Genomic DNA, 20,936 nt, shown 5'->3' on the forward strand with positions numbered 1-20,936 from the left:
GAAGCTTTTTTCAGAGAGCAGAATTATTCAGACACAGTAAGACCTGCCCCTTGATCATTACATCCAGTTTTGAAACACCAACGACAAAAAGACTTCAAACCGGGACTAAATTAACTAATGGATGACATCACGACAGCTGCGTCCATCTTTTATACCACCTATGCTTCTTAAAAGGCAAAGCTATTATTTCACCCATTGTTCGTTGGTTTCATGTCACCAGGTCGTCTCTAGTTGCTTCCTGTAACTGTTTTACTTTTCAAAGATGAACATAAAATAACAAAACCCGGCAGACGGTAGAAACTTGTGCTTCAGTATGTGGCTTACATATTACTACACCATGGATTTTCAGTAGTTCTTCAGCTGCTTTAGTTTGGTGCCACCCCAGTCCAAAAATCATAGAAAGGCTCCTGGCTTAGGGAACTATAGAAACAGAATATACAAATGGCAAGATTTTTGATTTAACCTCTGTGAACCACACATGGATTTATTGAATTTATCCAATAAGATTCGATCTGGACCAAAGTGGTCTTTCTTTAGAGAACTCCATAGTTTACCAAAGAGTCCAGTGCTTTGTACACACACTGAAGAACACATCAATAAACTAATCAGTCATAAGAACTCAGTTTACTCAATATACTCCTGAGCCTTCACAATGTGTGCACATCTTACTGAGAAATGAACACAGAAGCACAACACTGACATCAACCCTGATTTTATAATTACACGGTATCATATCTGTTAAAGATGATGTCACCAAAAGTTCCCCCAACCTCACTGGCCTCACTGTGGTAACCTTGATACTGTTCTTGATGATTAAATATTTTTGCCTAATCATCATGATAAGAGCCACACTCATGTTGGCTGTTGGACTTTGCTTGGGTTTGCCCAGCTGGCAGACAGAGCAGCAAGGTTCAGCATCCAGTAATGTTTTTTTTTCTTTCTTTCTTTGTCTCATCCAATCAGATCTCCGTCTGACAGGAATGCATCATCACCCTGGGCTATAAGAAGTGTAAGAGTCCTGAGTAAAGCCACCATCTGGTCCACATTCTCCTGCAGCACAGGTGAGTCTGATTTATTTTCTAATAGGTTTGAATTAAAACCTTTTCTCTCCTTTCCCCCAAAAAGCCTTAAATTGTGTATATTTTCTGAGACTTGCTGTAAAAGTGCACCTCGTAGTATGTGAAATGTCAGCATTTAACAGTGACGTGAGGCAGAGCTCAGAGGCAGCAAAAGTTTATTTAAAGACAGGCATTAAATAAGCCAACTCCTACAAACATTTACTATGCTACTTAAATGCAATAATAGAGCAGAGCATAATATAAATGCTGGAAATGTAAAGAAAATGACTTTTAAAAGTACTCTCATGTGTAGGATTGATCCTTAAAGTTATATTTTTACATAAAAATCTGGAAGAGGCACTTTTTATGTGCTTTAAGTAAATTATAGCATTTATTTTGCTAGTTAACAACCAAAGAAGCAAGAAGCTCATTAAAAATAAACAAAAAAAAACCTCATTCCAGTTTCTACCCAGGTTGAGCTTCAAGGCTTAATTTTCTCTGTGATAAATTATTTCAAAGGTTTAGAGTATAAGCTATAATCACTGACTGCTGAAGTTTGAAAAAATACACAAAACATTGATTCTGTTTCCATGTGACAAGTCAAACCAGGATTCCTAGACAATAACTTTGTCATTGACTCACCTGATTAAACATGGTGTGGATTTTGTGGGTGACTTCAGGCAAATACTGCTTTTTAACATCTAACGCCTCAAGCGCACTGCTCACCAAACGTTATGTGTTGTGCAGGTGTAATCCAGTCAGCAGTCATGAAATTCTCCCTCATTGTCGCCGTTGTCGTGCTCGCCCTGGCACAAGGTATGACCAGATTTTGACATTTTTGTTATATATCTATCGGGGAAGGTGGGAAGTTTAAAAACAAACAAAACACTTTATTTCATTTCTGTTTTTTTTCCAACAGGAAGCTTTGCACAGGAAGCCTTAAATCTTGACAACCTCAGTCAGTACTTTGAGGACCTGAAGAACAAAATGCCTCAAGACCTGGGTGAGATCATCCGCAACCCAGATCTGGTCAACCAGGCTCGGTGAGTAACCAACTATCTGCAAAACGTCTTCACACGCATGTAGACGTGTTCAGAATGATTAAAACTGGACTTTGTCCACTGTTAAATAACCAGCCAACAGCTCTTCTGTGCCTCTCAGTGATAACGTAATCATGCAAGGCAGACCAGACCCACACAGTAACCCTGAGCACTGCGTGTGATAGAGATGTTCTTATCTCTGTTTACTAGATGCGATAAGTGCAGGGAAGCTTATTGTAATAATAGACTAGTTACTGTATTTATTTACAATTACTTGGCATTTTTTGCATATATATAAATGAAATAGTCATTAATATGTGATCATATAAACCAAGCAGTTTGTAATTATGATTATCAAGCACTTTTTAAATAAAATAAGATTTATTTATATATCGCCAAGATCCTTTATACTATAAGGTAAGGACCCTACAATAATAAAGAGAAAACCTCAACAATCAGATGATCCCTCTATGAGCAAGCACTTGGCAACAGTGGGAAGGAAAAACTCCCTTTTAATAGGAAGTAATCTCCAACAGAACCAGGCTCAGAGGGTCAGCCATCCTCCGTGACTACTGTGATTAATATGCAGTACATCTGGCTGAAATATGAGTGTTTCTACCACTCATACTTTACATGTATTTATACCTAGATTGTCAATAAATGAGAGGTGTGAGCATGTAAAGAAGCCTGCCAGTAAACATGGCCAGTCTGGTGCGTTTCTGATTTCTAAATGTGACAGTGAGTCATTTTCTACCCTAACAGGACTTTCTTGGAGGAGAGGAAAGCCCAGCTGGAGCCTCTGGCCATTCAGATCCAGGAACAACTGAGGGCCGCTTCCACCAACGTGGAGGAGCAGCTCAAACCTCTGGCCACCCAGTTGCAGCCCATGTTTGAGAACCTCCAGAAGCAGGTGGAGGCTATGGTCCAGACGATGAGAGATCAGGCCGCTGCCATCGGCAACTAAATGAAAACGATCAGCTTGTCTAGCAGACGTGCCACCACATCACCATCTTTTGTCGTGGACTGAATTCATACAGCTGCTCGTGTTGGATGGCTGACTTGACATCAGGGAGCCTAAAAATGTGTTTCAGTGCTTGTTAATGTTTGACTGTTCCTCCTGTCACAAAAGCACAAATAAAGAAAAAGACTTGAAACACAACTTCTGTGGTGGTTTCATAATGTGAACTAATGATGCCTCAGATCGAGCATGTAACAGACGCGTTTTATTATTCGTTTTATTCAAGCAAGCAAAGGTCAGGGGAAAATTGACAACAACAGGTCCAAACATTCAAAAAAGAAATTGATAAAATGGCAGAAAGGAATGCTTTCAATCTTTTGTTCCACAGAATTCTCCTTTAAAACCCCTCAAAACTGAGCATTTTTTATTTGAACTTTTTCCCTTCCCCCCCCCCCATCTTTCATTCAACAAACCGGACCTGATGTTTCTGTTCATTGTAGGCCGGGCTGGAGACTTGTTTTCATTGTTATTTTTTTTAATATATTATTTATTTTCTTTTTACTTTGTTTTGTGTGTTTTTCAACTTTTTCCACTGTGAAATTCTTTTGTCCATCGGTGAAGCTGGTCTCAAGGTTCCACACTCCTGCGGGAAAAAAGAAAGAAAAAAAAAGAAGTTGTGTGACGTTTTCTATTTACAAGAGGCTCTAAATGAAATGAAAGCACTAGCCTCTCCTTGTTACAGCAGCTCTGAAAAGTCATACCTAAACACTTGGGACACCAGCTGAATTGGTCACTGTCTTCTGGGCGGCTTCCTTGGCCTGATGAGCCTGCAGTACAGCCACAGCCTCATCCACCTAAACACAGCAGGTCACCTAATGTTAGCAACAGCGAGCACTCTGCTCTCCTTTTTAAGAGGAAGACTCTTAAAATAATTAACGGCCTGACATTGTTGATAATAACTTGCGTAAGTACTGACCTTTGAGCGGAGAGACTCTGGGGACTCCAGCATGTGGAGCAGCTCTGAGTTGTCGATCTCCAGCAGCATGCCTGTGATCTTGCCTGCCAGGCTGGGGTGCATGTTCTGGATCAGTGGAAACAGACGCTCACCTATTGGAGGGACACATAAGAGATTTAAAGACAGGATGAACAAAGAAAGGCCGTGCCTGTACTCAGTACTACTGCTATAGTTAGGCTAAGGCTGCATTTAGTCATGGAGAGCTGCTACTAAACCTTACCCAGCATCTGCTTCTGCTCCTGAGGAGGAGCAGCAGCCAGCATGGAGGCAGTCAGAGGCTCCTGTCCCTGGACGTGGACTGCAGGCTTTGGGAAGATTGAAAATAAAAAAAATTAAAAAATTAATGTACATCCCAGTTTTTCCTCAGTTGTAGGGCAGAAAAAAAAAGCCATTAGTTCTAGATAATGAGCATTCCTACCTGCTGCATGTTAACTTGTGGCTGAGTGTTCATGTGCTGTTGGGTATTGCGAACTCCTGCTGCATACTTGTACTGAGGTACTCCACGCACGGGGGTGGCTGCTGCGGCAGCTGCAGTGGCTGGTCGGGGGCCCATGGTCTGAGTGGCTGAAGGGGGGAAAAAAGAAAAGAAAAAACAAAAAGGATGAGCATGAAATATAATAACTAACAAGCAGAAGAGTTACAGGATGTGTGTGGACAGTGTCAGTGGACTGACCGACTCGCTGGGTGGTCATCATGCGGGGCACCTGGGAGGAAGGCCGCACTGTGCTGAAGGTTTGAGGGCGAGGGCCTGAGGGACGTATTCCACCCGACATGTTCTGGAAGTCTATGGACAAATAAAATCAAACTGCTATTAATATCCCATTTATAGTTCATTAGTTAAATTCATTCAAGCCCAACACACACTCCAGAAGGTGCATTTGAATATTTTAGCAGCACAAACATCTCATTCTCATTTCAGCTCCTTTTCATACTTGTTCTGCTTTCTGACCAGATAAAGTGAAAAGTATGTAAATGAAAACAGCTTTATTGGGAATTTGGCTATATTAAGAAACAGTGCTGTCTCTGAACATCTCTAAATGAGCCGTTCAACTGAAGTAGACTATGGGCACAAAACGCAGGTGGTCTGCTGATTTTTGCATAATTGGTGAAAATAATAGACAATCTGTATTTTACAAAACATATCTTTCAAGTCTCTTTTAAAACAAGAATAAATATCAACACAAATATTACAAAAGGACAACCTCTGAATACTCACGCTGTGGTCGAACATTTTGGGTGGTCCAGCGTGGGCTCGGGCGGAGCTGGGCCATCTGGCCAGCAGCTGGGTAGTAAGCGGCACGGTTCTGGGCCTGGGGGATGGCTGCCATGAAGTAGCCGGACGGCGGGGCGGCCTGGTACGGGTTAATGACTGGATTTGGCACTGCGCGCACACTGGCCATGCGCTGCATGTACTGGTTGGTCAGGTGGGCTTGACGCTCCTCTTTCCTCTGGGCCAGGGCCACGTACAGCGGCTTGGTGGCTACAATACGTCCGTTCATTTCTGTCACAGCTTTGGTGGCCTCCTCTGGGGACGAGAAGCAGACAAAGCCAAAGCCTTTACTGCGCCCTCCTTCCATCATCACCTGAGAAAGAAGAGAAAAGGCATTTATAAATACTACATAGTCACCAACTGCCAGTATCATAATAGAGAGCATTAAAAGATCATTAGTGCCAGCTCATAAAATTCTATTATCGGTCATACCTTGGCACTGGTTATGGTGCCGAATGGCGAAAACTCCTTCCTCAGACGTTCGTCGTCTATTCCATCGTCAAGGTTCTTCACATACAAATTAACACCCTGCAAATAACCAAAAGTAATCTTGTAACTTCTTATAAACACTACATATACAAAGTGATCTCCAGCAGATGTTTTTGTCTGCAGCACATTTTTATCCCCAGGATCCACGGTGAAGGAAAGTGGGGCCCATGAACTACAGTGTCACTGTTGCAGCCATTTTGGCCAGTGCAGCCCACCAAAGAGGGAGCACTGAATTTGACAAAGCTGCGGTCTCTGGGCAGACTTGTCAAGAAGAAACGAACCTGGTAGCGAGTCATGCGGTCTTGCTTCATCTGCTCAAATTTGCGCTTCAGCTCAGTCTGTCGCTCCACCTTCTTCTGGGCGCGGCCGACATACATAAGCTTGCCGTTCATCTCCTTCCCGTTCATCTCATCCACCGCCTGAAGAAAGCATGAAATCGGGTCAAGTTTGTGAACATTTTCTGGCGGATACGATGTTTACTTTTTTTGTTGAAAGAAATTAAACGTGGCTCACCTTTTGGGCATCCTCGTGTCTTTCAAAGCTAACGAACCCAAACCCTCGAGACTTTCCATTTTCGTCCGTCATGACCCGGATACTCATGGCATTACCTAAGAAACAAAAAAACCTTATTGCCTTCCTTTTTTTTTTTTTTTAAATACCTCTTTATGCCAACACTGGAGCAGCTGAAACCATTTTAAAGTTGGGACACGCCGACTTACCATATTTACTGAAGAGCTCCCTCAGCTTCTCATCGTCCATCTCATCGCCAAAGTTTTTAATGTAGACATTTGTAAACTCCTTGGCTCGGGCACCCAACTCAGCCTCGCGCTCTTTGCGAGATTTGAAGCGGCCCACAAACCTGCATTAAAAGGATATTTTAAAACTTACAAGCGCATTCATTATGGGGGACAGTAAAAATTAGTACAGTTTAATTACTGCATAACTGTTATGACTTATTTGTATATTACAGCTATACACTTTTATCACAAACAAACTTCATCAACATTGCACTGAAACATCCAACACGGTTGGTTAACATGACTCAGCAGCTTTCAGAAATTATACATCCAAACACCTGGAAGCCAGTGAATACATTCACTTACACTTTCCGGTCATTGAGCAGCATGCCATTCATTTTCTCAATGGCTCGTTCAGCCGCCTCCTGAGTCTCAAAATGCACAAAGCCGTAGCCTTTAGAGCCATTCTCGTCACAAACCACCTTACAGGAAGAGAACACATGCAGCTTTTAAAAACACACACAGACACAAACATGCAGCAACAAGTATACTTAACCTGAACAGTCTGTAGGATCACACTCACATTAAAACACTGTTATTATTATATGGTCATGTTATTGTATATGAATGTTTATATTGTTATTGGTTGTGTATATTTGTGTGGAAATATTCTATGTACATATATTGTTTAAAATTCAGATCAGATGCCTAACTGCATTTTATTATTTTGAGTTGTGCATTTTTCCAGCGATGATACTTTGACTCTAACCTGTCTCACTGTTACCTTTTCTAATATTTCTGGCTTTGCAGCCAGTTTTATCACGAAAAGTATACCCTGAAAAATAACCTGCATATTATGATTTGTAATAAACCAATTAGAAAATCTAAACACGGTCTAATGAATGAATGTAAATCTTTCTCTGGATCCAGTGTGTCACTTTACATCCAAACTGACTGGTTCAGGGATGCAAACCCTCTCCTCCTTATAATGTTTTTCTCTACATCTCCACATTACTATGTTGCAGCTACAGATCCAAATTGACGCGTTTTTCCATCTTTCGTGACGTGAGGAGTGAGTATTCCGGTGTCAGCAGAAAAGGTGAAAAAATGTGCTAATGGGAGAATGCTTTTCACAACTCTGTAGCACATAGTCTCTAGTAGAGCTCTTGCATGCGAATACAATCATACGACCTGCTGAGCCACCTCCACCTCTGCTTTCAGGTTACCTGTAACAAAAGGGAGAGAAAGGGGCAGAAAAGCTTTACCTTGCAGGACAGGATGTTGCCAAAAGCGGAGAAGGTGTCATAAAGAGCCTTGTTGTCAATGGACTTGTCAAGATTCTTGATGAAGATGTTTCCCACGCCGCTTTTTCTCAGTGATGGATCACGCTGCGACCACATGATGCGTACAGGCTGCCCCTTTATCACGTCAAAGTTCATGGTGTCCAGTGCACGCTCAGCTGAAGAGAGACGGAGAGGGAAATGATTACCGTAGGTCTGAGTCATCCATTGTGTTTGGGTGTGATAGCAACCAGCTGATATGCAGGTTAGTCTTGAGAGGGGGGGGTTGTGAAAAGCTGTTTAGCAAACCAATGTGAGAAATCTTGATTTACAAGATTTTTTTCCCCCTGAGCCATTTCAAAGAAATGAAAGCAGCATTAATTCTGTAAAGGTGTTAAGGCACATTAGCATGTGTTAGTCATCCTGGTATTCCTTTCAGGTATCATCCCCCAGGGCAACTTCACAGTAGGTGCTTTAATCGACTTCCTCCAGTTCAAACTGGTCCTTCTGGTCACAAGTACATCAGCATATGTACATTAGTAACCTCTTTCTTTCTCCCCACTGAGAGCAGCGCAGCAAATATTACATCCTGTGCATTAATTGGGGCTAACCTTAGTTCATCTGCACCTTAATCTCAATATGAAACCCCTCTGGTGAATCTAGATGCTGTCAAGCATCCCCACTAGTTTCCCCAAACTTAGACAAATAAACCTGAAGATATGCTGTACATATGCATTTCAACTGGCAACAACTTTAAAATCAGAAAACATCCTACAAATAAGGTGTGTGTGTGTGTGTGGAACACAAGTGGAGTCAAACCATTAGGTAGATATGAGATGATGGAACAACATCTGAACAAACTGAAACATGGTCAAAATTCTGGCCATCGCTGTTGAAGATTAGAAACATACTCAAGAGTCCCTTTTCTCTTTGCTCAAACAGTGTTAGGCAGAAAACGTTTATAGTGGTGGATGGAGGCAGATTTGTGGCCTCTAGACAGAAAAGCATTTTGCAAAAAAACAAAACAAAACAAAAAAACACTTGTTTGAAAGTCAGCACTCTTATTTTTCCCCTTCCTTTAAGCCTGAGATCTGTGGACTCATTGGTTTAATTTAGCACTTTGTGATTTTTGTCTTGAAAGGTTCTATACAAATAAAAATGTACTTACTTATTTTTCCCTGATGCTGATAAATGTTTACACCACCACTTCTAAACTGTTGTCTAATCGTTTTAAGGGTAAATGTTGGGGTGTTGTCCGCACAGAAGGGAGATAAAAGTGGACCAAGTATTCGCTCGGCAGCCTGCAGCAATGCTACATTACTGGGGAGGGCTGGGCGGACTCGGTGCTGCTACGCCACTGCTGGGAGGTTCACATGAGGAGACCCTACCGACAACATGTCGGCCGCAGTCACGTGTAGTAGGAATAGGCTAGCTCTCACTTGTCACTGATTTCTTATAAAGCACATTTTCTCAAATGTTATATTTAAATAAATTACTTACCGTCCGCCGGTTGCTGGAAGTTTACATAGGCGTATCCCAAGGAACGCCGGGTGATCATGTCCCTACAGACCCGGATAGAGAGGATTGCTCCGGCTGGGCTGAATTTCTCGTACAGCATGGCCTCGGTCACATCTTGATGCAGATCTCCGACGTACAGGGAGGCCATGGGGTAACTGGGAGCACTGGGGTTCATTTTCCCGTGGCTGTGGAGGCTAGTAGAATAATCGTACGAAGCTATATGTTCTTAAAGAAAAAGTTTGCGACGATGAGCCAATACCTCGGTTGTCCAACGGTCGCTAGCGTCACGTCGGTTCGGGGCAGAACGTGATACAACCGTTGACTACAGTCAAGTCAGTTGCAGTGTTTTCGGGTAAAAGAATTTGTAAGACGGAGATGCTAAAATGGCAAAACGTCGACTTCTTATTGGCTTAAAACTGTCATCCAAACCTGACATGCAGGAATAAAAGCAAATATAGCGGTACTTGGCCTCGCTATGGAATCAGTAACACGTCGACTAAAAAAATTCGATACGTTAGGCAGCCCCTGCTTGTACGTTACCGTCCAGTCCTCGAATGTCTCCTCCAGCTTCACCGACTTGTTACAAAAAGAAAAGGAAACGGAAAAAAAAAAGAAGATTTTTTGGCGTTTTTTATGTTTTAAATTTTTTTTGTATTTTTATTTTTTTATAGAATGTGTGCCGAGCGAGCTCAGGAGCACACACGCACTCACACAGCACTGACAGCCGGGGTTGAGGGGGAGGAAGTCCTCGGGAAGTTGTCTGATATATACTACTGGGCGCGTCACCGAAATGGACCAATCATCTTCCGAGATTGTTTGGCGAGAGAGAAAGAAAAAAAAAGATAACAAAGGGGCGTTGACCACTACTCTACGCGTGATGATGAAATCATGAAAAACGTTTTGTTAAATCCTCAAAATGCCTGATTGTGCCCACCAGAAAGCTCTCTTGTCAAGTGATGATGCAGAAGAACGAGCTAAATTCGCGCTCTTTAGTATCAACTGGCGGGAAAGGCAATGCCCATATTCATATACATACATGCTACATTCCCAACTGCTAATCAGTTTTAACACTGAAACTGCGATAGGCATGGCTGAGACACCCCTCCCTCATTTGGCAAGAGTCTGAGGTTATTTAGGACTATATGTAAGGGTTTTAAGGAAGGATGCACACCCCTTTAACTCTACATTATTAAGCTTTCATACATATTTAGTGACTTAAGTCATTAAATGATACCTTTACAGAAATGAAAGAGAGCTTCAGTGACTGTCACTGATCAAAGGTGAACAGACCCACTGATCTGAAGTGGCCCACTGATCAAAAAAAAATACCCACAGATATAAAGTGAACAAATGAGAATATTTTCTCCCACATTCCACCTAAATGCATCACACGTGCCCTTTAATACATCACTATCTGCAGAGGGCAGTGTTTTCAGTCCAGGAAGCATCCATCTCTCGTCAGACCAGTATACTGTGTCTGATCTTTAGTGTTAATTTTGCACCTCAAACTGCTTTATAATTCTTCTACAGGCAGTGATATGATGAGAGTACAAGGTTTTATCCCATATAAAGGGTGAAATATGACATGCCATTCAAATTTTATTCACTTCAGCCACCTAAAATCGCTTAAATCTTCCATAGGAATTAATTGGTCAAGTAGCAGCTGTGGTGCAGATGATCAAATACACTCGAGTAAGTGTGAGCGCTTCTATAAAAGCAGACATTTTGACATTCATGTGTGTGAACACAATGCCACAACCTTCCCAGTAGTGGACATCCCAGCCGGAACCAGGAACAAGTATGGCTTGTTTTAAAGTTTACTTAGGAGAAACCCTCTTCTCTCTCTCAAAAGAACACGAGTACAGTAGGTCTTTGTTTAATTGAGTTGAAACAAGGATGGATGAGTTCTGGAACAATGTTCTTTGGACAGATGATTAAGATTAAGCATGGCAGTGGAGGGGTTATAAAATGGGCACATTGCATTCACTCATCCAACTATGAACTCCTCTATATACCAAAATGATTTGTCTGATAACTAAAGCTTGACCAAAACTGCGGTCATTGTCTTGCTGCAGACGCAAGCACAGCAGGAAATCTATAACAGAATGGTTGAAAAACAAAGGAATCAAGGTGTTACAATGGCTCAGTTATGTCGACACCTCAACCTCATTCAAATGCTGTGGTGGGACTTTCAACAGAGGTGTGAATTCCTGCAAATCTCCATGAACTGAAGCAACACCCTAACATTGTAAATAAAAGTGGGCCAAAATTCCTCCATAACAATGTGAGAGAGTGATAAAGTTCAAATTAACGTAGCCGAGGTCTGTTCTACAAGCTATTGAGTCATAGGATGTGCTTGACTTTTTCCCACATGACTGCTTGAAGCCCTGTGGAAACTTTTCACATGACTGTATGGAACAGCCCTCATTTCTTTGCTTTAAACATTATTTCATGCTTGGGCCATTTGTGGGTTTGTCTCAGTGAAATCTGTGAACCAACAATTCACATCACACATAAAGAACAGAGAAACCGAGCACACAATCTTAATTTGAATGTTTTAATTCCACTTACATGAAAGCACATAACCAAATAACATACCCAAGAGCGTTACTCGCCGAATTCTGCATCCCAACTTTTTTTTAAAACCAAGATACTGTACTTAGAAGAAACTGGCACTACTTTGTGATCACTAAATGACCTTAATGCAATTTCCTATCAACTTACCTAAAATTCTCATTTTTATATTTGCCATGGTTTGAAATTTTGCCTTTTCAAAATGTACTTTCAAGGAAGATAAATGTAACTGTATTCCACCTAATCCTAAGCAGAGATTGCCAGTTTTAAAAGCGATGCCTAACCCTCACACCAGACTACTGAGAACCACATACATTCCAGGAGTCAAATCAATACTCAATAAGGGAATAAAATAAACAAAAGAAAATACAAAAAACACCTGAATAGAAAAAGAGTAGAAAGCCACATAAAAGCACATGGCAAAAAGTATCCTCTGCACTGCTGAAGAGATAAAATATCAAAAGTTACAGTATCGAGCCATTTTATCAAGTTGTTAACTTTATCTTAGGCTGTCTATATAGCTTGTCACGTGGTATGCAAAACTGCAGGACATTACAGTCTACTCGTTTCACTGATGAGTGAAAAGATGTCAGTAAAATGGAATGTAACCCTCTCAACAAACCAAAAGTAAATTACAGCTTTTGTAAGTGGTCATTCATATAGAAAACCTTTCCTATGCCTGAAAGCACTGTAAAAACCCATTGAGCCATGACACATGTACCATCCATTTTAAAAAAAAAAAAAAAAAAAAAAATCTCTACCTGCTACACTGGACACTGACAGGGCCGTATGGATACAAGCAATACCGTAATAGGTGAAACCTGCCAACAGTATGTGTGTACTGCTATTGTCAGATGAAGAAAAAAAGTAATGAATTCAGACTACTGTGACCATTTTTTTCCTTTTTAACACGTGCCTCAAAGGAGTTTTGTGGACTAAAGTGTCACAAAGGTTGTAAATGTTCAGTTCAAGTAAAAACATACAAATTATTATCAAAGTTACACTTCGAGGTTGGTTGGTTTGCTTTCCTGCAACAGCAGCGGTTTGCTACAGTGAATAAGGTTGGAGAGAATGGGGCAGATTTGGATCCAAAGGAGGGATTTCATTTGGACTAAAAGAGACAAAATTATTTAAAGGAAAAGAATTCTAAAGGAAATGAACATCCACTGGGTCACACAATGAGTTATGTTAAAAAAAATAAAAACAACCAATCTATTCCATTCTTTTCCCTGTGGAGGTGTTGATACACTTAACACATACACTTCAATGCTTCAATGTATCTGCACACACATACTGTACTTTACACACAGAGTGGAGTGTAAACATACATATTTGTGCATGTATGTGGACACACAACCACACACAACTTAGGCTGGTGAGAGGTTAAAAAAAAAAAAAAAAAAGGAAAGAAAACTGTGGGGTTTCTTTTCTCGTCTGAAGTTCAGTTCTTGTCTTCAGCTGGCTGCTCCCCCTCTTCTACCTCAATCCCGCCCTCACCGCTTGGGTCCGACATCCACAGCTGCATTTAAAAAGTGCAAGATAATAAATTTAGCGCTCACGTATAAGCATAAGGGAAAACCAAATTTTAATATAGTTTCATCGAGAGGAGACACTCACAGTCAGGTTGTCACGGAGCAGCTGCATGATCAAGGTGCTGTCTTTGTAAGATTCAGTGTTGAGTGAGTCCAGCTTGGCGATGGCATCATCAAAGGCCTGGAAGACACACAGTGAAACAATCAGGACTTCCAAAACCCAGAGTACAGTCTTGAAAGTGCCTACAGTGAGCTTGTATTAGCAGGGCCAAAAACAATAAGCTAAACAGAAAGCAACAACAAGCAGCCATTTATAGATCTCTAGGATAAAAGGGTACATCTGTGTTGTGCCTGATACTGTAAACTACTTTGATTATATGGGGTGGTCTTTTAGAAACAAGTACAAGTGTTTGCACAAAACTGTGCTCTGGCAGACCATTTATTCACAAATCCATAAACACACTGAATTATTTTAGCCTTTTCCTAACTTAATAAATTACTAATTATTTAATGCAGACAATTCCATCCATGCTGATACAGGCAGGTGATGTGAGCGTCCCTTGTCACGTCTGGTAAATGATCACACCAGGTGTGTACCTTGCATGCGTTTCCTGTGACCTGGGCAGGTGAATAGTGTGTTCACTGTTCAAACGAACTGAATGATAAGCACAACATGGATCACCTACTGTATCGAATGACAAAAAAAAAGTGCCCCAAAGACGTCAACACAAGAAGTTATATAAAAATCTAGCGGCGAGCTGTTGTTATGTGATGCCAGGAATGTCCAGACTACTGCGGTGTCCATCAAATTATTTATTTTTTCTTTCAATAGTATGTTCTCTCATAGTGTGATGAAAGGTATTGCAGTGAGGTTCAGCTTTACCTGTGGTTGCTAGGATATTTAAAAGTAGAACAGGAGGCAGAACCTTAAGCTTTCAGGCTCCTCTTCTGTGGAACCAGCTCCCAGTTTGGATTCGGGAGATAAACACCCTCTTTACTTTTATGATTAGGCTTAAAGCTTCCCTTTTTGATAAAGCTTATAGTTAGGGCTGGATCAGGTGGTCACAAACGCTTCCATAGTTATGCTGCTGGGGAATTCCAATGGTGCACTGACTGTTGGTTGTTGGCTGCCCCTGCCAGAATTATCCATCTGTCCATTCGCTTCCGCTTACCATTTTCAGGGTCACAGGGGAAGCTGGAACCTATCCCAGCTGTCTTAGGGCGAGAGGCAGGGTACTCCCTGGACAGGTCGCCAGTCTGTCGCAGGGCTAACACTTAGACTGGAGACAAGCAATCGCATTCGCTCCCCCATTCACACCTATGGGCAATTTAGTGTTTCCAATTAACCTGTCCCCACTAACTGCATGTCTTTGGACTATATTCGCGTAGTTTCTCCCCGGGTACTCCCGCTGCCAGAATTATCTTCCTCTTGAATTCGTTTTTTTTCCTTAAAGTGACCTTTGTTGTATTTATAAATAAATCTGAACTGAGCTGAAAATTGAATTCAAAATACGAGTCCGTTGCTTTATTGGAGGGTTTTAGTCTTCTTGCCTGGGCACAGTAAATTTGTGGGATCCTGACATGTGGTTGCCATAGGTTAACATGGAAATTACAAGAAATTTCTAAATGATAATCATTAGCAGCTTTATTTTACTTTATAGCAGTGACTTTGGTTTAATAGTGTGTGGCGATACTAACAGATTCCATCTAAACCTAAATCTCACTTTGATTTGATTGGTCACCGTGAAATAAAAGTCTGAATGAATTATATCACTATTTTAAAAAAAATTCAAAGCTTTATCCCACACCCGACAGTTACACTGTTACCCCTATCTTTAGTCTCTGAGTAACACGGACAACAGAAGACCCAACGGCCAAGCAGTCACTCCTGTTATACCCGTTTTACTTCTCTGAAGTGTGCTGGCTGTAACACATTCATAGTTCGTGCATTACAGTGCACTAACTAAGCATGGTCACAAAAAAACAAGAATACAGGCAGGCACAAAGACATCCATTCGAGCACTTACTGTCCGATCATTTGGACACAAGTGGACCCTAACAGTCGTGGAAGTGGAAAGGCTTAATGTTGTCTTTGGTATCAATTACATTAATCAAGGGTCTGTACTTTTATCAGCAATTCCTCAGAATGTTGTGAAAAAGAAACGCTGCCTTTACTCCCCCATTTTTCAAGGTCTCCTTTAACAAAATCCTAAAGTTTAAAGAGTACTGTAAGCAGAAAATTTTAAAAGACTCATCATCCTTTCCGCTGACAAACTAACAGTGTAGTTTCAAGCATAACCTTATTTCCACCAAAGGGTTAGGGTCATACCAATCAGAGTCAAGTCAGAGACATGGAGATTAGCAGCAGTGTGAGGACCGGAGATAGCAGAATATCAATTTAATCTTCAGACTCATGGCAATGATAGGCACAGAAACCACTGAGTGACACTCAGCTACGAGAGAGTGCACGCGTGCTACTAAGTGTATTTATTATTTTTATGTATCCATAAGGTGATATGCATGACATTAATAATGGCCTCAAAATCAGTACCTGTACACCTCTGGTGGAAAAGTGGTACTAACATCATTTTCATGATGCTTCAGTGCTTTTTAAAGAGAGGGACAACAAACAGAGGACCCTTCTTACCGTCTTGGCCAGTTTGCAAGCCTCCTCAGGCAGGTTTGCAATCTCGTAGTAGAAGACGGAGAAGTTCAGCGCAAGGCCCAGGCGGATGGGATGTGTAGCCTCCATTTCCTTTAGGCTGATGTCATAGGCATCCTGGTAGCCACCTTGTGAGTTCTTAACAATTTCTGCACAAGCAAAAAAGCAGATATGGTTTCAAATGAGAAAAATTATTTCTTGGAAACCACACACTGAATTTTTAGAAGTTAGACAACAACAAAAATACATTAAACAAAAAAGTAAAATCATCTGATTAATATTTCTATTCAGCTCCACTGTCAAGTACAGGTCCTCAGAACCAAAAAGATGAAGTATCCAATCATTTGAAAGCAGATTTGATGGATATTTTATGGAATATGTAACAAAAGAACACAATCTTTTACAAAACCACCCAAATTTAACAAAAGAAAATTAATCTAAAATGCCTTCTGGCAACTAGAAGCAGCCAACACCCTGCTGCTGCTGCAGTTGCCATGACAACCTCGCAGCAGCACTTGCCAGCATTTTGGCGGACAGTTGTAGGTCAAGGACGAGAAGCACGTTAGCATTCTGGCTAAAAACAACACCTGAACCAGTCCTAGGGTCTCCTACCCTAAAAAGGATTTTCAGGACGCCCAGTCAGCACACGTTCATCCCACCGACCGGCAGCTGCGTGACACACCACCGCATGGTTTTCATAAACCCTGAGCATAAGCACTCACTATCACTACCTTGAGTGACTGCACGACAGGATAAGAAGAAGGGGCGGTGTATGACGTCTGTTTTATTTACCGTTCCTCTCGGCTCCGGTAGCCACCTCAGCCAGGTAGCGGAAGTAGTCTCCCTTCATCTTCAGGTAGAAGACTTTGCCCTCTGCGCCTGATGCTTTGGGGATCAGATATTTGTCGAGCAGGTCCTGCGAAAAGAAATGTGGAAGTTTAACTCTAAAGAACACGTGCAACACACACAAACCCCAGCAGTTATAAGTGAGCCAGTGACATTTTTAACTCCTTTTCCCTAATGGCTGCCTCACTGGGCCAGGGTGCTGTTATGGAGGTGCTCAGTATCATTCAGTTACTTCATCCAGAGGGGATTTCCTCACATGGTTGAATGTATTCCAAATCCACCACCTACACTGGAAGTCGCAACAGCAGTTCTCATGCTTTTGAGATCAACAGCGATCACGTATCTGCAGCAGGTGGAGAAGTGCTCCACATGCTGCTATGTAGATCTCACCCAGGCTGCACTGCAGAACAAGACCTACTGTTTGCTGCAGTCCAACCGAGCTTTGCTATTTTTTCTTTACAAAGTATACTTGGTAAATAATTTAAATATCTTTTTATAAGTTTGTAAGAGTGAATGTGTCTCCCTTTATATGTGCATTTCCCCATTTCCACCACAATTAACATGAAATATGTAGAAATCACTCGACAGATATGTTAAGAGTACACACCTGTCCAGTGAAACTATGAGCAGGGAACATTCCTCTTCCTTTAACGTAGCTGCCAATCATATTCTAGGCCTTAAAATTCTAGGCTACACCCATCTGATTCATCATGTGGACTTTGGCAGGAAGTGCTGAACTTTTTAGTCCTATTTCATGCGCTGCAATTTTAATGCGTACTGGACGCTTCCTGTGTATAAGTTAATATAAAACATCAAAGACAGTTTCATTTGAGTAAAATATACTAATCTACTTATAGTAGAGCTAGATATGCTTTACAACATGCAAACTTTCGTCTATGGAGTTGAATCAGTGTAGTGGGCCTATATGTTTAAGTTTCCTTTTAAAGGTCAAAAGGTCACAGGGCTGTGAATCCGCAAATACAGGATGTATCCAAACTACCCAAATACTGAAGTTTATCTGTGTGATATTCAAACAACTGCTAGGAAGAGTGCCTTCATTTGCCTACTTGGTGTTCATAGTTCCAACTGTGTAAGATGGGCCTAAATACTACAGCTAAGATATTCAGAGGTGAACAGCGACGTAAGTAAAGCCATATTAACCTAGACAAGTGCTTGTATGCTGAGAACTATGACTAATATTTAAATCCTGTTAGCTGCAGGTTTATATTGTCCCTCTTTAGATCCCTACCACATAAACACAAGCACCACAACATACCTGTAGGTGTCACTAATGTGTAAAAAGCATGGTTCTACTACTACTTTTTGTAAGGGATGTGTGTTTGCTTCCATTCATAAGGAAGCTGTTCTTTTTCTTTTTAAACTGCTGTCGATGTTGGCTTTTGCAGCTTGATTATATATATATATACACATACACACATATACACACACACACACACACACACACACACACACACACACTAGACAGAGGTGACCAAGACCGGCCACTATCTCAATACAGGTTGGACTAATACAAAGAGGAGCAGCTGCTGTGCATTTATATTTTCTTGCAACAAGCATTTAGCTTCAACACCTCTGCTCCTCCTTACCCGAACTTCCTGGCAGATCTCTTTGAGCTCCCCCTCGATCTTCTCTCTGTACTCCTTGACCAGCGTGGCCTTCTTTTCGCTTTCAGGCGTCTTTTCGCTTTCAGGCGTCTTTTCGGCTTCAGCCTTCTTTTCGGCTTCAGCCTTCTGCTCGATGCTGGAGATCACCCTCCAGGAGGACCTTCGAGCTCCGACCACATTCTTGTAGGCAACAGAGAGCAGATTGCGCTCCTCGTTGTTGAGCTCCTGGTTCAGCTCTGTGACAGCCTTCATGGCTGCAGCCATGTCCTCGTAGCGCTCAGCCTGCTCGGCCAGTTTGGCCTTCTGTACCAGCTCCTCTCTGTCTGCCATGACTGTCATGTGGGGGTGGAGGAAGGAGAGAGGAAAGGGAGTCAGGAAGGACAAAACAAACAGGACAGGAGTTAAGGACGGTGTGTTAAGGGAGGCCAAGCAAAGAAATTGTAGAGAGAGAAAAAGTAGATTTCATTACTATATGTGAATAATGGAGGACTACTGTGCAAGTAAATGTGCTGTTATTCCAGCATAACCTCATTTCTCAGGTATGTGTTAAACATTTTGACTGTGAAGACATCCCCATTTTTAACAAAAAAAAAAAATGTATATATATATATTACAGTTAGTTAACTGTGAGAAAATAGAACATTTATAACCTTGAAGCATATTACATAATCAAAAACTCTGACAGGACTGTAGCTAAAACAACAGTGTGTCGGCTGTTAAGAATTCATGGGAACACTGGGTGTGTCCACACCAGCAAAGCACCTTTTTTTTTCTTAAATACAAATCAATCTGCTTGTCTCGTCTTCACTCGATCGGGCACAGACTTGATTTAAAGTGGTGACTAAATCATTTGGACTCTTAAGTCTTTAGAAATACAAAGGGGGAAAGTGCCTATAATCACGACTTGTACAGCAGATACAGTTTTAGGCTTCTTCTGACTCACTATCCTGAAGACAAGAATAGGCAAAATGTCATAATAGATCACAGGAAAAGTGTAGCTGGCATGTAAAAAAAAATTATAAGTGGTTATGAAATTCCAGAAAATTTACATTAGATGATGGACATTTCCCCAGAAATCAGTGGTCATCAGTGGTTATTTTTTTATTAGTCTACAGACTATTTTATATCATTTAGTCCTTCCATCAAAATGTCCCACAGCATAAGTTGTCAACATTGTCCGTTTTCCTCTACAGCCAGTTAACACGCATGCCACAGTGCTGAGCTAATCTCAGACTAGTTGCATATTAACTTTGTCAGTCAACGATCTGTTTTAGTTTTAACTTAAATGATTGTAAATCGGCTCATAGCACAGGACAGGAAGTCTAATTTACTGTAGTAGAATACAGACAGTAACCTATGCTGAGGAACTAGTTTCCTTTAAAAAAAAGTAAATATGTAGACCCCTTCACAGGTAAAAGATGCTGCAGTATAAAAGGACTACGTGTGCGAATAAATGTGCAGCCTGTTTACAAAGCTGTCTTGAATTAAAAAATATATAAAAGAAAAAAAATCCCAAACCTATGAATTCATCATTTCAAAAGCCACAAAATGGGTGAGAAAATTTTCCTTGCACGCTGCCACCTGCACCCCTTAGAGGAATGTCGGCCACCCAGTTTCACGTCACACTCATTCACACACCTGCCCACCCAGCGCGTACCATGTAAGGCAAGAATGCAGACCGAACAAAAAAAATCCTTTTCAAGAGCTTAATAAACGATATGGATTACACAGTCTCTGCGTTTAATTTGGAGAAAGCTTCCTAACGCTGCAGGCGGCTATAGGATAATAAGTGTGTCACTGAGTCGGTTAGAGGAATGAAAGGAGCCTCGCTTCGTTCAGTCCTCAGTGAACGCCCTTTTTCGCTTCCCGGAAAGCAAACCAGACCGCTTCTTCTAGCCACAGTTATTCTCATATTTTAGACTGCTTCATTCACAAAAAAAGGCCGCTTAGCAGGGCCGAGAGGCGTCCTCTAAAAACAGCGAGCGAACAAAAATAGATGGGTTAACGTTGCCGTAAGTAACGCTTCCCTGTCAGGCGAGCACCGAACAATGACTGAGCAGCGCGGAGCATCAACGATTTCCACTTACAGCCGCTAGATGCGGCGATTAATGCAGGGTTTAAAAAGATACCTTACCAGAAGCACAAGCAGGGACTCTTTGGATAAAAACACCACCGAGCAACAGCAGTAAATAGATGTAACTAACCTGCGAGTGTCGTTAGACGGTGTTGTTCCTGATTCCCGGCCGCACAGCTGATGATCTCTCCCGCTCATCCACGGGGTTTCCCTCCAATCAAAGACACGGCAGCAGGGTCGAGCCCGGATGGATGACGT

At 41.6% G+C, this 20,936-nt stretch overlaps 3 protein-coding genes and 1 non-coding gene across 5 annotated transcripts; 1 reads left to right on the forward strand and 3 right to left on the reverse strand.

The window, feature by feature from the left end:
* Positions 1–950: 950 nt before the first annotated feature.
* LOC102312374 (type-4 ice-structuring protein) lies at positions 951–3,257 on the forward strand. Its single transcript, XM_005917551.3, has 4 exons — positions 951–1,061; positions 1,806–1,874; positions 1,978–2,101; positions 2,861–3,257. Exons 2-4 carry the CDS (start codon positions 1,826–1,828, stop codon positions 3,060–3,062), a joined length of 375 nt encoding a protein of 124 aa, XP_005917613.3. The 5' UTR covers positions 951–1,061; positions 1,806–1,825; the 3' UTR covers positions 3,063–3,257.
* Positions 3,258–3,318: 61 nt separating this feature from the next.
* pabpc1b (poly A binding protein, cytoplasmic 1 b) lies at positions 3,319–10,117 on the reverse strand. The gene is made up of 14 exons (XM_005917549.3): positions 9,348–10,117; positions 7,833–8,026; positions 6,934–7,049; positions 6,550–6,689; positions 6,344–6,438; positions 6,112–6,249; positions 5,774–5,869; positions 5,288–5,654; positions 4,745–4,855; positions 4,490–4,635; positions 4,292–4,376; positions 4,033–4,163; positions 3,818–3,910; positions 3,319–3,699 (listed from the first exon to the last, which is right to left on the reverse strand). The coding sequence occupies exons 1-13, from the start codon at positions 9,538–9,540 to the stop codon at positions 3,818–3,820; spliced, it is 1,905 nt and encodes a 634-aa protein (XP_005917611.1). The 5' UTR covers positions 9,541–10,117; the 3' UTR covers positions 3,319–3,699.
* On the reverse strand, positions 5,942–6,078 carry LOC121814195. Its single transcript, XR_006054184.1, has one exon. It is a non-coding gene; the product is annotated as a small nucleolar RNA SNORA5 (small nucleolar RNA).
* A 1,791-nt stretch (positions 10,118–11,908) lies between the features above and the next one.
* ywhaz (tyrosine 3-monooxygenase/tryptophan 5-monooxygenase activation protein, zeta polypeptide) lies at positions 11,909–20,936 on the reverse strand. Of its 2 annotated transcripts, none has more exons than XM_005917547.3 (6): positions 20,809–20,936; positions 18,587–18,936; positions 16,926–17,049; positions 16,119–16,282; positions 13,557–13,652; positions 11,909–13,458 (listed from the first exon to the last, which is right to left on the reverse strand). In XM_005917547.3, exons 2-6 carry the CDS (start codon positions 18,932–18,934, stop codon positions 13,381–13,383), a joined length of 810 nt encoding a protein of 269 aa, XP_005917609.1. In that variant the 5' UTR covers positions 18,935–18,936; positions 20,809–20,936; the 3' UTR covers positions 11,909–13,380. The 2 variants fall into 2 exon arrangements, with proteins under 2 accessions (XP_005917609.1, XP_005917610.1); XM_005917548.2 differs by having other exon boundaries at positions 20,739–20,875.

The sequence above is a fragment of the Haplochromis burtoni genome, unplaced genomic scaffold (assembly GCF_018398535.1).
Source record: "Haplochromis burtoni strain Fernald_Lab_line unplaced genomic scaffold, NCSU_Asbu1 Contig_25, whole genome shotgun sequence".
NCBI lineage: Eukaryota > Metazoa > Chordata > Actinopteri > Cichliformes > Cichlidae > Haplochromis > Haplochromis burtoni.